General features: G+C 44.0%; 1 protein-coding gene across 3 annotated transcripts in view; it reads left to right on the top strand.

Moving 5' to 3' along the window:
• Positions 1-3514: 3514 nt before the first annotated feature.
• Positions 3515-17653, top strand: part of adgrg6 (adhesion G protein-coupled receptor G6) — a 117918-nt gene continuing 103779 nt past the window's right edge. For 2 of the 3 annotated variants that reach the window (XM_041804574.1, XM_041804572.1), the window contains exons 1-5: positions 3515-3814; positions 5034-5173; positions 5912-6191; positions 6474-6647; positions 12895-12942. In XM_041804574.1, coding sequence (XP_041660508.1) covers positions 3748-3814; positions 5034-5173; positions 5912-6191; positions 6474-6647; positions 12895-12942 — 709 coding nt within the window. In that variant the 5' untranslated portion in view covers positions 3515-3747. The remainder of the gene's footprint in view (positions 3815-5033; positions 5174-5911; positions 6192-6473; positions 6648-12894; positions 12943-17653) is intronic. The other variant, XM_041804575.1, reaches the window with a different exon arrangement.

Genomic DNA, 17653 nt, shown 5'->3' with positions numbered 1-17653 from the left:
TAGGACTCTACTCTGTTAGAACTCTACTCTGTTAGAACTCTCCTCTGTGTTAGAACTCTACTCTGTTAGGACTCTACTGTGTTAGAACTCTACTCTGTCAGAACACTCTACTCTGTTAGAACTCATCTCTGAGAGATCTCAACTCTGTCAAAACTCTACGCTTTTAGAACTCTACTCTGTTAGAACTCTACTCTGTCAGACCTCTCCTCTGTTAGAACTCTACTCTGTTAGAACTCTACTCTGTTAGAACTCTACTCTGTTAAATCTCTACTCTGTCAGACCTCTCCTCTGTTAGAACTCTACTCTTAGAACTCTACTCTGTTAGAACTCTACTCTGTTAGGACTCTACTCTGTTAGAGCTCTACTGTGTTCGAACTCTACTCTGTTAGATCTCTACTCTGTCAGACCTCTCCTCTGTTAGAACTCTACTCTGTTAGAACTCTACTCTGTTAAAACTCTACTCTGTTAGAACTCTACTCTGTTAGGACTCTACTCTGTTAGAGCTCTACTGTGTTAGAGCTCTACTCTGTTAGAACTCTACTCTGTTAGATCTCTACTCTGTCAGACCTCTCCTCTGTTAGAACTCTACTCTGTTAGAACTCTACTCTGTTAGAACTCTACTCTGTTAAATCTCTACTCTGTCAGACCTCTCCTCTGTTAGAACTCTACTCTTAGAACTCTACTCTGTTAGACTCTACTCTGTTCAGAACTCTACTCTGTTAGAACTCTACTCTGTTAGAACTCTACTCTGTTAGTACTCTTCTCTGTAAGATCTCTACTCTGTCAGAACTCTACTCTGTTAGAACTCTACTCTGTTAGAGCTCTACTGTGTTAGAACTCTACTCTGTTAGTACTCTACTCTGTTAGACTCTACTCTGTTAGAAACTCTACTCTGTTAGAACTCTACTCTGTTAGGACTCTACTCTGTTAGAACTCTACTCTGTTAGACTCTACTCTGTTAGAACTCTACTCTGTTAGACTCTACTGTGTTAGAACTCTACTCTGTTAGAACTCTACTCTGTTAGACTCTACTCTGTTAGATCTCTACTCTGTTAGACCTCTACTCTGTTAGGACTCTACTGTGATAGAACTCTACTCTGTGAGACCTCTACTCTGTTAGAACTCTACTCTGTCAGAACTCTCCTCTGTTAGAACTCTACTCTGTTAGGACTCTACTCTGTTAGAACTCTACTCTGTTAGAACTCTACTCTGTCAGACCTCTCCTCTGTTAGAACTCTACTCTGTTAGGACTCTACTCTGTCAGAACTCTACTCTGTTAGAACTCTACTCTGTTAGGACTCTACTCTCTTAGATCTCTACTGTGTTAGAGCTCTACTCTGTTAGAACTCTACTCTGTTAGATCTCTACTCTGTCAGACCTCTCCTCTGTTAGAACTCTACTCTGTTAGAACTCTACTCTGTTCAGACCTCTACTCTGTTAGAACTCTACTGTGTTAGAACTCTACTCTGTTAGAACTCTACTCTGTTAGATCTCTACTCTGTTAGAACTCTACTCTGTTAGAACTCTACTCTGTTAGTAATCTACTCTGTGAGAACTCTACTCTGTTAGAACTCTACTCTGTTAGGACTCTACTCTGTTAGAGCTCTACTGTGTTAGAACTCTACTCTGTTAGAACTCTACTCTGTTAGATCTCTACTCTGTCAGACCTCTCCTCTGTTAGAACTCTACTGTGTTAGAACTCTACTCTGTTAGAACTCTACTCTGTTAGATCTCTACTCTGTCAGACCTCTCCTCTGTTAGAACTCTACTCTGTTAGAACTCTACTCTGTTAGACTCTACTCTGTTAGACTCTCTCCTCTGTTAGAACTCTACTCTGTTAGAACTCTACTCTGTTAGATCTCTACTCTGTCAGAACTCTACTCTGTTAGAGCTCCACTGTGTTAGAAGCTCTACTCAGAACTACTCTTTCCTTCCTCACTCTGCTTGTCATTTGTACATTCAGAAGTCTTTCCTTCTTATGTCTGTCAGAACTCCAGTTTTTTATGATCTGATTGAAGCTTCAACTCAACTCTACTCTGATACTCTCAGACTCTCCTCATGTTAGAACTCTACTCTTAATGACTCTACTCTGACCTGACTGCTCTACCACCCTCTGTTAAAATGACCTTTCCTGAATCTCTACTCTGTCAGAACGATCACTCTGTGCATCTTCTTTAACCCCTTTCCATGCAGCCATGCCTCTCTGTTTTTCTCCAACCAAAAGGCGAGAACTCTACTATTGAAGCGACACTGAACCAGGAGCGCCTACTCGCAGGAGGTCATGGGAGGACTTTCATGCTGGAATAGCATGTCAACAGTGGACTATTTTACCTTTTGGGTTAATTTATCATCCTTTCCAGTATAAGTCCATGATATTATTGCTCCTCCATTAAATGAGTACATTAGGAAGCATTAAAGGGTTAATGTTTGCTTGAAGGATCTGTAGTTTTATGTAAAATTCTTTGGCTAAATATCTCCAAAGTTAACTTTTTTACAATGGCGCCATTGTAGCTCTGTGACCCCCTGACCTCTTGGTGACCCCTTGCTCTCACTGCAGGTTGAGACATAATGTTAATAAAGTGATGGTTTATGATCAGGAGTCTGTGCATTGTGTTTTATTTTGAAAGAACCAGATGTTCTACGCTTGTGACTTCCGTGGTTGGTGCTTTCTGAACGACAGTGAATTTTTGAGGTTTTGGCAGCGGCCGGCGCTGAAATAGACCTGCAGCATATCTGAAACGAAGCAGAGCGAAGTGGCACTCCAGGCACGCACCGCTGCCTGTCCAGAGCACCGGCTATGGAAATGCTCTGATAGAGATTAGAGGGAGCGATGTGCTCCACAGTACTATTCGCCGGCGTTCCACAGCGTGCACACTGTATATGGAAATTCGGGGTAACTGATGTTTACTACAAACTAAAACTTTGACTTCCTGATGTAGAACTTGGCTCTGAAGTTTTCAGTTCTGGTCCGTCTCTGTCTGTCCTAATCAATCGAGTCCTGTCTGATTGATTAACTGATTGCTTTGGGCTGCTGAACCTCCAGCTAACTGCTCCTCTGGTCTTTGTTTCCCCTGATTCCTGGAGTGTACTCTCTGAAAATAAGACTCTAACTACTCCTCTTGTCTCATCCCTTTGAATCAAGTCTGGCTTTTGTCTCCTGAATCTTAAAGGTCCTTTTAACCTCCTTGAACAGTTTTGTCCTCGTCCTCTTTGTCGTTGAGTCTTTGGTTGGCAGGAAAGACGCCACTTTTTGTCATGAAAGTCTCAACTCCTGCCTCCTGACTCCTTATAGTTGTAGATGCTTGTCGTCTTTGTCTCCTACCTCTTTTATGGGTCCTGTCCCCTTGTCCCCTTTTGTCCTATGACCTTGTCCACCAGTGTCTTGTCTTCTGAGTAACTAAACAGCTTCCGCTGAAATTGTGTCACTGTGAAATTTCATGAGTTTACCTTCCTACATCACCCTCAGTGCTGGGCTGCAGCTCCACGAACTGTAACGTGGTTTTGACGGACGCCCAGGGAGAGTTCACGTCGCCCTGCTACCCTCTGAAATACCCCAATTCTCAGGCCTGTAAGTGGACCCTGCAGGCCCCCGCTGGCTTCATCATCCAGCTCTCCTTTCTTGACTTTGACCTGGAGGAGGCGCCAGGCTGCATCTACGACCGGGTTGTGGTGAACACAGGGAACACGGATGTTCGGTTCTGCGGCCCGACAGCCAACGGGCTGACCTTGAACTCGACGGGGAACGTGATGGAGCTGTCGTTTACCTCCGACTTCAGCGTGCAGAAGAGGGGGTTCAGTGTTAGCTTCAGACACGGTAGGTCCGGGACTGGACTTCAGTATCTGAATCTGAAAAGGTAGACTAACAACTGCAGGCTAACATCAGGATAAACACCATCCAGAAGTGTTTTATTTCTTTCCTTGACTAATCCAAATCTGACCTCTGAACCTTTGATTGCATCAATGGTTTATGTGAATGCATTTCTTTGGGGCATTCTTTGTGATTTAACTTTGATAATCCTGCATGTTCTGCCTGTAAAACCAGAATTAAAGACCTATGACAGTGAGGTTAGGATGTTGGATTGATGCTGAAACCTAAAAGAATCCTTGAGTGCAGCTTGAAGTGGAGCACCAGCCTGCAAAGCTGATGGTTTATTTAGGAAAGACAAAAGAAGATCGTCGTGTGGACCAGTAGAAAGACTCGTCTGTAACACTGATTCTCCTCCTCGTGCCTCTGTGAGTGTCTGTGCCTTAAAGCATGCCTGCATGTGTGTTTTATGGTGACTTTTTCCACTACTTGGGTGGTTTTTATTCTCTGCCAGCAGCAGCAGCAGAGAGATACAGGATGTTTCAAAGAGACGCTCTGTGATTGGATGATTCTGTGGGTGGAGTTTAACATCAATTAAGAGCACACTTAGGTTTGATTTTGATGTTTATCTTTTGGGCAGTAGATCTGTAGCTTCCACTGGTTTAGAGGCCTGGAGGGCAGAAAGACCTCAGACAGTAGCAGCTGTCATTGACCACTACATGGAGCTGCAGCGCCAGCCATTTTATTCTCCATCTGTCATGGAACAAGGCAGGTTTACAGCTCCAGAACACCCCAGAAAACAAAGTTATTGGCTTCATTTGTAGGTTTCCTTCACTAAGGACCCTCATACAGCACAAGGACACATTTATAAACCTAAAACTAGAAAAGTCCCTGCCAGAACTCAGCTTCAGTAGAGTTTACACACTAGTATTACCAGTAAAGGAGAGTCGTTCTCCTTTACCACAACCATGAAGGTCTAGAAAAGTGCTGACAGGTCGATGTAAGTCTGACTCAGATGACATAAATTCAACCAGAGACCACCGCAACTCATCGTCACACACCAAGCCTGATTATGTTCAGGAATAATGAGTGGTCTCAAATGTCTAAAATGCTCAACAAAGTTTTATCTCCGTGCTTCAAACAACTATCCGTTTATAATTCACAGCATTTTCCTCCATCCTTCCCTCCTCTCTTTCTTCACCTTTTTTAACTGACCTCTCATTTTTAGTTGCTGTGGCACTGAGGAACCAGAAGGTCACCATAGATGGCGGCAGCGGTCAGGTCACAAGGGTTGTCGAGAAGATTTCCATACCAGCGCTGGGTCACCTGACACTCTGCTTTGAGCTGGAACGAAGCAGCCAGAAACAGGTAAACACACACCTGGAGCTGACGAGAGGGGAGCGCTTCTTGTGTTTTTAATCTTATCACACATGGATTTTAGAGCCTTATACCTGAGATACCTCTGCACAGAAACTAAGCCATCAGTCTGCCCTGTGACTGGTCCACTGGGTAGCACTGGGCTACTGCCAACTCTAAATCATGTCTGAGGTCTATGGCGTGCACTCTACTGTGAGATAAATGGCAGTGATACAACTAGTCAAATCTGCTCGCCAACAGTTGAAAATATCAGACGTACATCTCCTCCTCCATGTCTGTAAAAATTTCCACCCTCCTCTGCCTCAGCTGATGAACTTCCCTTCCTCCTCTCTTCTTCTTTGCAGTAACTGCAGTATCATTAACTGCTGATCAATACTTATCAGCTCCGACTCCATCATAACACTCTGTTTCAGTTGGAAATGTGGCCACAGGACCAGGAAGTGGTGTCAAAATCCAGCTGCTGAGTAGAGCTTGGGCAGAGCAGACATACCTGCTCAGAAGTCCGTGTTACTCATTACGGCGTGGGTCACAGCGCCGTGAGATACGATGCAGACGTTTAAAAGCAGGCTTTAGTTTCTAAGAAAGAAGGTTCTGATGGTCTCAAGTAGTTCACCGAGCCTGACCAGGCTGCAGCGTAGTCTTGGATGGCTGAACGCATCTATAAACTGTCTGAACCTCTAGTGTGGTATGAATGTTGAACCCAGACTGATCCTGTGGATCTCTGTGCAGAACGAGTGGATCTTCACCTACTCGGACAGCAGCAACGGCATCGCTCTGAGTCTGGGGTCCGATCAGAACGGCATGAAGATGATCGTCGACGGAGTGGTCTGCCCCATCAACTCTGTCCTCCAGAACACTGCCTTCACCTCCTCCATGAAGCCCTTCTGCGTGCTCTGGACATCGTCAAACGGCCGGGTTGGAGTCTACTTCAACGGGAGCTACAGGGCCAAGACCTGCTCCGGCTCCAGCGGACACTCAGTGCCAGCTGGGGGAAGCTTCCGCCTAGGAGGTAAGGCAGCGTTAGCCGTTACATCCACCCGGGCAGACAGCTTTGCTTTTACAGTCACTCACTGATGATTTATAAATCCAAAAATGTGGAACTGCAAATTAAAGCTGGCTGAATGTGCCATAAAGTGTCAGACGTCTAAAATGATGCTTTAGCCCTGTTACTGGGTTGAACATCCAGACCACTGAATATCCATTTTTAGATATTATCAGAAAAAGTCTTCCTCTTGGAGTGGTCTCCTAATGGTTATTCTCATTTTTGTCCCGTGCATCTGTCTGTATTCAGGTTATCACAGTTTCAGCGGGGACATCTATAACCTCCGGCTGTGGGATTACGCCATGACGGTGCAGCAGCTGAACGCTCTGAGCTGCGACACGGTGGGGAACGTCATCGACTGGGACAACAGCCACTGGAGCATCCCGTCAACGCTGGCCCAGACCGACACCACGCTCAGCTGCAGTGAGTACCCAGCAGAAGCTACACTACAGCCGTTACAGCCGCTTCACAGCGCACAACGAAAACGCTCATTTTACCCCAAAAAGTGACACTAAGATATTCTAGATTCATCACACACAACGTGAAAGATTCAGAGTGTTTTTTTATCTTGTTTATAGCTCATGGAAAAACATATTAGAATATTGTATAAAATTTCTCATCAGTTATGCCGGTCCTAAAAACAGCTGATATAAAGGAACCTTGTAGATCAGACATGTTCAACCCTAACCCTAACCCTAACCCTTATTTGCATACTAAAACTCTGTAGATATCTCCTTCAGAGTAATCTGAGATTATAAACTCACCAGAGGCCGCCATGTCCGCTTTGGTACTGTGACATCACAAGCGCTCCTCGCCGTTGCTATAGTAACCGCTGTTTCAGACTGGCAGCCAGTGTAAGGGGTTCGAGTCTCACGCACAGATAATTTTAAGATTTGAGGTCTCTTCTATTTTGGAGCAGTTATCGGTGGAACTAAATGATGATACATCCAGAGCCATATTTACCTTGTTGTAGCAAACATTCACGTCCACGTCGGTAGAATGTGTTTGGAATCTGTTTCGTGATGAATCAGATGAAGGCCACGAGCTAAAATGCATCTTTAATTCTTTATGAAGCTTTCTGTTTCCACACGCTTCAAAAGGTTGTAGGTAAAGATAAACATAGTATGGAAACACTTCCTGTTTGTGCTTTTCAAAGTAAAAACCCACTGTAGCATTTCTTTGGAGAAACTCCCTTTGTAAAAACAAAGATGTTTGGAAATGATAATTTTGCACAAGATTATTATAGAATATATGGAAGATTACCTTTTTGAATTAAGTAACAGAAAAAATTAACTTTAATCACAATATTCTATTCTTCTTTAGGTGCTCATGTGTTAATAGATTAGCAGATGTATCACATCATGGTAGCTGCACGAGTGTCTCCATGTTTGTAGTTTACATCTCACACATCAGGTGGTTGTATACGGCCTGAAGTCTCAGGTGTGCCCTCTAGAGGAATCCTCTAGTAACACACTCGGAGAGAATTCAGACCCCCTTCATTTCTCTTTGTTTTTCTTATGTTTCATCCTGATGCTACAGTCAACAAAAATATTTTGTTCTCATTAATCTACGCTCAGTACTAGAGATGGGTACCAAATTCTGTACTTTTATGGGTACTGACTAAATCCTGCTGGTACTACTGAGCACCGATTCACATAAAATCCAACTGTACCATATTTCGGTGCCTAAACACATCCTCGGGACTAGGGATGTTTTTCCTTCCTGATATGATTCTGATACCGAGGTGTTGGGTATCGGCCGATACTGATCAGAGACCGGTGGGAACTTTCTGGACTGACTGTGCAGACTAGTACATTATCTCAGACCTGTATTTGACTCAGATCATGGCTCAACAGTAGAACCATAATGTCCAGCATCTCTGTGAGCCTAAAGTGTTTTCTCTGCTGATTATTGAGTTTTACTGCCAAATATTTAAATAACAATAATAGAGGGGGCTGCAGCACAGGCTCTATCTCTCTCACACTGAAAACTCTAACCAGCGTGATCTACCCGTTAATCATGTGGATATCAACCATGGACATAGACCAGATAGAGGCACACGTCTGTTCTCTAACACAGACTGGGTTCAGACTCGGTACGGACTGCCTAGCGTGAGTCCTCAAAGTTCCTCTCCGTCTGAATCTCTCTGTCAGGATGGAAGGTTCCAGAGTGATTCTGAAGGAGTGTCAGAGCCACAGGCTCATCCTCTCTGCTGATCTTCACCACAGAATCAAACAATCGGCCTCATTCTGCAGAGAATACAAACAGAGCGTAAGAGGCTCAGCGTGCACGCTTCAGGTGTGTGGCGTTTTATCGTATTAAGGCTGGGTTGTGCTTCTGCGTGGATGGTCACATGACTGATGAGAGAGGAGCGGCCTGCTCCGACCAGAGAAAGATGAGAGCTAGTTTGGTTGGAAAAGAACGATGTGCAGCACATGTAGTCCATGGTAGAAGAAGAAGTTTGTTATCTGTAAAATATTCTACCTTTATTTATTGATTGATTTATTTATTCATTCAGACTCCATCCTCTACTGTTCATCTGTTTTAAACTCATCCTCCCTCCACATTTTCTCAGAGGGTAAATTAGAGGACTAGGAGGCAGTGGAGCGGGGTTTAATGGTCAGTAGGAGAACTGCTGGGTAGTTCTGGTTTAGGTTTTCATGTTGGAGTAAAAACACTTCTGATGTTGTCTGATAGATTTGATACTGAGAAATAAATGTCTAAGATGCAGAAGATTTGAGGTTATTTTATAAGATAACATTTATTGTTGCATATTCACACGCAAACATACTGAAAATGGGTAGGAGCATACCGGTACGGGCTCACAGGTAGCAGGAAGATCCAGAGATCCTGTAGAGATGGGACAAAGCTCTAGAAGGACCTTCCCTGCAGCCTCCACTGATCTGGACGTTATGGAGGAGGGATGGAGACTCTACTCAGAGACAAACACATGAGGGCCAGACTGGAGTTTGTAAAACTCTGTAAAAGTGGATGTTATACTTCAGCTCTTTTATTTCTTTACAAATGTGAATTTTAAGAATCCTGTTTTGACGTTGTCATGATAGAACAGTGAGTGATGAATGAGAATAAAGCTGAATGTTTTGGACTGTAGCATCCGGCTTTAACAGTGAAGATCCTCTGAAGGTGCCGTTTTAAATGAACAGCAGGTATAGCTTCAGCTTCAGAGCGCTGCAGAGCCCAGGTGATGCAGATTTCTACAGACGTGATGGAGTAATCATGGTTAATATCCCCACGTCAGTATCAATTAAAACTACATGTGGGGATGTTGAGAGCTGAATTGTGAAAGAACTGCTAAAAATAGCCAAAAGCACAAAAATAGCATAAAAATAGCTGAAAATAGCATTCAATAGCTCAAAAAAGGATAAATTAGCTGAAAGTAGCTTAAAAAAGCTGAAAATAGCTGAAAGTCGCCTTGAAATAGCTGAAAATAGCATAAAAATAGCTAATTTTTTCACCTCAAAGTAGCTGAAAATTGCATTCAATGGCTGAAAAAGCATAGAAATAGCTGAAAATAGCATGAAAATGGCTATATTTTAAAAATGATAAAAGTTAGAGATGAAGAAAGTCATAGCAGTCGAATGATGAAGAAAATGAATTTTTTAAAGTTGAAATGGTGTCGATACGATTAAGTATAAAGGAGGAGATAACAGAAGAAGAATAAAAACAAAATGGCTGACACAGGTATCAGTAGTGTGGATGAGCATCCCCACTAATAATGGTGATTATGATTTTTGGCCTACTACAGCAGCTTTAGTTGGCGCCACATTGAGGATCATTTGGTGAGTAATTGTTTGAACGGAGGCGTGGATCTGGACTCTCCTGGGCAGTTGTTGGGGGTAAATCTGGCCCAGACTTGGTTTTCCAGCCGTCCATGGTCTGACCAGCCTGCATACATTCATTTAACACGAGGTCATAGTTAGAGAATGAGATGAGGAACTTTCTCTTTGATAATTCCAGCTGAAACCTCTGATCTAAAACACTCACACACTTCCACAGCGTCCTGCACCAGGCTAAACGTTCCAGTGTGTTTGCTATCAGGGCGGAAAATTAGAACCAGACCACGGCTCCGTTTTTAACAGCCGCTGGTGAGTTAATAAACGCCAGCGAGCTGCCAACCAATCATCTTCCTGATTCCTGCTCTGTTCTATAAACCCATTATTCACTAAAACACACACACACGTTCCTCTGAGCCCTGATGGGGAAACCTAATCACAGCCAGTGACACAGATTGTATTTCCATGGTGTTTATTTTTAAATGTAGAGATGTAGCTCTGCTACAACAGAAGGTGAAACCACGTTTACATAATCCACCATTTTCTCTCCGTATTTCCCTCATAAACATGAGAGACGGTGAAACAGGATCCTGTGTGTGTGTTTGTGCACTGAGGAGTGTTGTAGCTCATATTTTAAAGCTGTAAATGAGCGAGAACCCACAGGGGGTTAACCACAGCGGTCTCAGAGACCGTCCTGCCAGCGCTGGGACGTTAGAGAGGGAGAGCACCTACGGGGGTTCAAGACCCAGAGAGTCTCAGAGAGACCTACGGGGGTTCAAGACCCAGAGAGTCACAGAGAGACCTACGGGGGTTCAAGACCCAGAGAGTCACAGAGAGACCTACGGGGGTTCAAGACCCAGAGTCACAGAGAGACCTACGGGTTCAGAAAGGTCTTTAGTTAGTTACCGGGCTGTAGAGCGTTCATCTGAGACACCAGATATCTGAGACAGGAAGTGGCGTGTTTTCCCAACACAACCTAGTTTTATATTTGTCTTTTAGATTTAACTTTATTCGCTGATAGTCTGACGGCTACATAAGAAACAACCTCACTGCAAACATTTCATAAATAAACCTGATCTAGATCTAGGACACTGGCTGGTCCAGACCTGGACCTGATCTAAATCTAGGACACTGGCTGGTCCAGACCTGGACCTGATCTAGATCTAGGACACTGGCTGGTCCAGACCTGGACCTGATCTAGATCTAGGACACTGGCTGGTCCAGACCTGGACCTGATCTAGATCTATCTAGTCTAAGAGTTTCATAGGAACATGCATCGTCGTGCACCCAAACCTGTAAACTCAGGACGATCTGTCGTCAGCACAGTTCTAGCTCCTGCTGCAGAGCTCTGCCTAAAACCAGGAAGCACAGAGCAGACTGGTGCAGCACTGATGCTAACCTCTGGGCTAACAATGCTATCATAGCTTGTTAGCAGGGTGTAACGAGTCGAGTCAGGAGCCCCGTCCAATCTTGAAGGTTTGGAACGTTTTATGAGGTTTTTTTTTTTTTTTTTTTTGAGATTTTAAGTTTAGAAATGGTCAAACGGGGTTCATGGGGCACATGCGACTCCAACACAAGGTATCCTGAGAGGCTGGGCCAGGGAGTGTGTGTTTTACCCGTTCCTAAGCCACATCTAAACCCAGAAAAGTGTCTTCTTTGGATAAAAGTTGTGCTGTAGACCGCAACATCAACTCAACATGGATAAAATCAACAACATCTGTTCTAAGGTAAGCCAACATCGTATTTGAGGCAGCATGTTGTCACTTTGCTGGAAAGAAATATAAAGTTATCTTTAACATCTCTAACGTTAGCTAAAGGTAGCCTAATAGCTCCTAGCTGCGTTGTTCGTTGTGTCACGTTGTTTGTTGGGAGTTCGTTGGCATTTTTTGCTCTAGTTTTTATTCTGTGGTGATCGTGCATTGTTAGCTGTTGTCCAAAGGCCTGTAGTTAAACTAATGCTAACCTCTGGAGCTTAGCTTCGTTAACTTATCTGTAATAGCCGAGATAACAAAGGTATAAATGATTCAGTGTTAATACTGTAGCACCAAACTAACGCAGAGACACTCTGGGTAAAGATGGTAAAAGGCCGTTATATTTTTCTCATATTCTGACCAAAAACCTGAACCTCAGTGGCTCTTTGATGCTGATCCTCTATCTTGTGGCCTAATATGGTGATGGCAATGAGATGCGGTTTACCACGTTTGCACTGGGACCTGTAAATTTTGGCTTGTAGCTGAAGCTTTTATCGACCTTCTCAACAATAAAATGATGAATAGATCCCTCCAGTGCGTAGTTTAGACCCTTTTGGTGACTTCTAGATGATACGTGATCTTTCTGTCTCCAAAAGTCATCAGTGGCCTCCTGAGAAACGTCTCCTACTATGACAACTGCCATAGCGCCTGTCACTGAATGTTCATTGTTTGTCCAAGTGAGTGGAGGGGGCGTGGCTTAGCCATAGGTCAGTTAGGCAAAGCATGTGAAAAGTGTGATTGCAGATCTTCAAACAGTTTTCTTGGATGTGTCTGATCTTTGACTCCATGAATGAGTCTCTATGTAGTCCCATCAGGACCGACGGCTCAGTAGTCCCATCAGGACCGACGGCCCAGTAGTCCCATCAGGACCGACGGCTCAGTAGTCCCATCAGGACTGATGATTCAGGTTCTTCCTGGGTTTAATTGGTGGTAAATGTCAGTTTGACGTGCTTAGGTTTGACTTTTTCTACCTGTTTGTGTCATTGTCTCGTTAACCATCCTTCTCATTTACAGCAGACATTAACCGACTGCTCATTGGCTGATGAATAAATGTTTGGTCTTTAAGATGTCATGGATCTCATTGGCTGACTGATAAATGTTTGACACCTGTGCTTCTCTTCACAGTCTGCTACCCTCATTGCAATCACTTAACTCCTGCTGCGCCATCTAGTGGTGAGTGCTGCTAACACCCTGCTAATGAACGTCTGTGTGATGTTGGCTAACAGAGCTACCATGCATGAATGAGAATGTGCTAGAATGTTTTCACAGGGAGATTTTCTCTGCATTCATGCCCATTTCCTTGTCTCTAATTATTTATTTTTCTAACCAGGTGTAATTTCTGGTACTTTAAACCACTGGCTCTTCACGTGGGGGTCGGGACCCCAAGGGGTCACAGGACACTGTGAGGGGGTCACCAGATGCCTAAAAAAAAACTAAGAATATTCTTAAATGAAAATTGGTTGTATATTTTATCAATTTCTGTGAAAATATATGTATAAAATTGGTTAAATATAAAATAGGACAGTCATTGATGCTGAAATCAAAGTAGCGTTGTGCAGATCTGTAGAAAAGAACGTCATCACAGCGGCGTGCTGACAGACTGGGCCCTCACGTTCTCTGGGTTCTAATGGAAGTCTTTAACCTTACAAAGCAGATGGATTCGGCCGTTTCTGTGTTTCTCACTGGTGAATCCATCTTCAAAGCTCCCGTCTGTTTGGGCCCAGTTAGAAAGTGACGGGACCAGTCAGCAACAAGGGGCGGTACTTTCAGGCGCGGCGGAGTCGTGATGTAAACAAGCAGCAGCAAGAGGCTGGTGCAGTTATGGAGGAAGAGATCAGCGTGGATGCTGCTAAAGCGCCAGTTTTATCAGAACCTGATGAGATTTCTCTGTTAAAATAAGAACAAAGAACCAGTGAGCTGTTTTCTTTTCAGAAACCACAAAAGTCGTGTACTGACATGTCTACAGTCGCCATGGTTACCGTTATGAAGTTCTCTGTGGAGTTTATTCCTTGGTCACGGTTACGTCACATGTTTTGTTGCTCTGACTGGCTATAAAGATGTGACAGACAGAACATTCATCCAGTCACAGTCTCGAGTTTTTTTCAAAGGCTCCGCCCTTTCCCAAATGGTGTTTATGAGAGGTTTACCAGATGTATGTGAAACAAACCCATCTCTAGGTTCGAGTTAGGAAGTATTTATTTGAGCCACTTTTGACCACATTTCCCGCCAACGTTTGCCAACATTTTCACTAATTTTTGCACAATTTGCACTGATTTTACCTCTTTTGACCCATTTTTCCCACTTCACACCATTTTTGCCACATTTAATCCTGTTTTCATCACTTTTTCACACCAATTTCAACATAATTCTGCCACTTTTAAATCCCATTTCACTTCCTTTGACCCTTTTCTCAGCGTTTTAGCCATTTTTGTCACTTCTTAACCCTGTCCACTCATTTTCTGACACTTCCAATATTCCATCTTTCCTTATTGTTGCCTCTGCTGTCCTGTTATTGCCACGATGAACCCTTATTCACCACTTTTTACGCCCATGTTTGCCAGTTTTAACCTCATTCTCTGACTGTTACGCCCTTTTTGGGAGTTCAGTAGCAACAACCTGCCCTCCATAAGCCTTACGTACTGGGCAGTAGAGATGTAACAGTAGTGTTAAATTTGTGTATCACATCTCAGGACATGTGCCGGGTTTAAATGCTAGGTCTTCAGGCAGGAAGTGGAGGTTTTTAGTGGAGTAAAGTGAAGGGAAGTGGGACTATAGTTCCCATCAGTCCTTGCTCTAACATCCTGGAAAAGGTGGATGCTACAGGGGGCGAGGGAAAGCCAGGTGACAGAGATTGAGATGGTGGAGGCGTCTTCATCATGTTTCGGCTCCTGGGCTCGTAGAAGGCCCTGAGATGACAATAATGAAAACCTGCCTGTTAAAGACATTAATGTAGACGTCAGCTCTTAGTAAATAAATGTTTGAATGTCTTCCTGGCTGTTATCGAGGGTCCCCAGGCTGTCACAGCTGCACTGATGTTGGTAATCAGTCAGACCTACAGACGAGCTGGTCTTCATTGATCCCTGGAGGAGAGACTGGCTAATTACAGCAGCAGGAAGCAGGCGTGGAGGATTAATTAGAACAGCATGAGTTAACATGTGAACGTGCATGAACAGATAATCCTGATGCTACTGAAACCACCACATCCAGAGAAAAGGCACACGGGCTCTCTGATTGGTCCATCCTCAAACATGGAGGTTTACTCCTTCTGCATATGCGCTTTAAGGTCATATTAAACTTTACAGCAGCAACTTTCACTCTTTCCTCCTTCACTGGAGGTTTGATGGCTGCAGCGGGATGACTGAGCTTTATTTTTCTCCCTCTTTACTCTGAGATTTGATTTAAACACGGTAAACTCAGTCCTGCTGCCGTTCTCAGCCTGGCTAGAGTCCAGGACAAACATTTATGTGACGGTGTTAATGATCAGATTTGGTTTCTGCTGAGCCGTGAGTGAGACGAACATGACGGAGCATGAAGTTAATGAAACCAGAGCAGTGAGGCACACTGGGTAAAAACGTTTTAACTAGGGACAAGGACAACAATATCTTCTCTGTAAACCAGCTCCAAAGGTTTAGTCAGGCTTTTAAAGCTGAGAAACAGTTGAGGCTCATATTCATGATGATTTTAGGGCCCAGATTTTCCGTTAATAAGAGAACATCCAGTGCTGAATGTTTTTTAACATCCAAGTCCGTCACATTTCCTCCAAGAACATTTCACACTTCTCCCCTCTGAGCTGAGCTCCATTTGTTTACCTTGAAATGTTGTTTCCTCTTTATGAGGGACCATATGAGGCTGGGTTTGTGTTCCTCTGTGGTCGCTAATGAGGCTGCTGCTGATGGAGGAGAGAGAGGGAAGCTGTCTCAGCAGGCGCCGGCAGAGCGCCGTGCATGTGTGTTTTATAAGTCCATGTGTGTCCAGGCTTCATTAAGATCAACTCTCCTTACATGTGTGCACACGTAGAGACGTCCTTCATCTCCTCTGGACGCCAGAGGGGAAAACATGGACACACGGGGTGTGATGGTGCCTGACAGTCTGTCCATAACCCCGCCTTAGAGATAGCGGAGCGTCTGTCAGTGACGGCCGTGTTCCTGTGACGCCAGGAAACAGGAATGTGGTCACCAGGCTGGTGATGTACACCTGTGTGCGTAGCTTTCAGTCATGTGACTAGCATGAAGGCCTGGAGGGCAAAAAGAGCTGAGCATAGAGGCGGCTACTACTGATGGCTACATTAGCATTAGCATTTCATTCTTCATCTCCTCCAATTACACGTAAATATTACCATGACAACAGCAGTAAACTGGACTTCAGCTCTATAAAACCGTCTATTTACAGTGGAACTGGTGCTCCTCTGGCTTATACTGGAGCAAAACTCTCTGAGACCGACCTGTGCCATAAAACCAGCAGAGACAGGTTCAAAGTTCAGAAAGGGTTAATCCTAAATGGTATCCTCATCTACTCCATCATCCAGACTTTTCTAGTGAGCTGCTCACTCTCCAGGGTCTGTAAACATTAAACCCACACCAGGAACTCTTCAACATCTTTTTATCCATTTAGTCCATTTTTCAGTCGTTTCTGCCACTAGCAGCTAATTTATCTAACCATTTTGTATCCCACAATGCATTGGGATTGGCTGTGACAACCAATGGCAGACTCTTCTGCTATCCCATCATACTCAGTGAAATTCTGCATGCAGGAGACGAGCAGAACAGCCACTAATGGAGAGAAGGAGCGACAGAGAGCCTGTGACGTGTCCTCTGTGTCTCTGGAGAGAGGTATTGCTGAATTACGGCACAGATGGAGCCCAGAAGCACCGGGACTTTTGATAAAGATCCTTTCACAGAATGATTATTTTTCACTTTTTGGCCCAAAGAGATGGGAGAACAACTGAGTGAAAGAAAGTCTAGACGCTGTTTTTTACTGTGTCACATACAAATCTTTGACTTTGGGTATTTTTTGTCTTTTGTCTTTATTGTCCCACAACTTTTTAAAAGTTGAAGTGATATTTGTCCAGCAGACACTTCCTTAAAGCCCAGATGTCCTGAACAAAAACCATATTCAGAGTTTGACTGCTCCACAGGGTTGATGCTGTTCAAGCTCTTTAAGACAATAAGTTTTGGTGCTGGCGATCCCAGAGCGGCCCTGGCAGCGTTTGTTGTTGCCATGTTACAAACATGAATCCTCCTTTTACAGTAGAATCTGACCTGTAGTTTAAAAACGGCTCTATGTGCTTCACATTTCTGTATTTTAAGGAGACATGCACGCTCTGTAAAGGAATCCTGACCAAGGCAGCAGCTTCAGACCTGAAGATTGGTTTCTCTACTGTTGTTGTCAGAAGTCCCGCCCCTTCTCCATTTTGATTGGCAGTAAGGAAGAGGTGACATTGACGAGCGCAGAGCTGTTCTAAAAGTTGAACTTTTTCCAGCCGAGGGCGCTTTAAGCGACATGAACAGCTGACGCTGAGGGCGTCTTTTCTGGCCAGGGCGCTGAGCGCTCAGAACGCTGGACTGCATCGGTTAAAAATCAGCGCCGCCAATACTACAAAAGCTAAAGTTTAGCTGTGGCAGCCATGTTTGATTCCTAACTCTTATCAAAGCAACAAAACATGGATTTCATTTCTTTATGCTGTAATACAGTACAGCTTTTCTACATATAAACCTCTCATTACTGATGTTATCAGGGTGGATAGACTCTGGTCTAGTAGGAAGTTCAGATAGTACAGCCAGGCCATGAGGGGCACTGTGTCAGGATACCAGGAAATTAGAAGAAACTGGGATGAATAATTACAAAAGGAGTCAAGAAATGTGTAAAAAGTGTCAGGAATGGTTAA

The sequence above is a fragment of the Cheilinus undulatus genome, linkage group 14 (assembly GCF_018320785.1).
Source record: "Cheilinus undulatus linkage group 14, ASM1832078v1, whole genome shotgun sequence".
Classification (NCBI taxonomy): Eukaryota; Metazoa; Chordata; class Actinopteri; order Labriformes; family Labridae; genus Cheilinus; species Cheilinus undulatus.
This window is presented reverse-complemented; position numbering and strand designations above follow the sequence as displayed.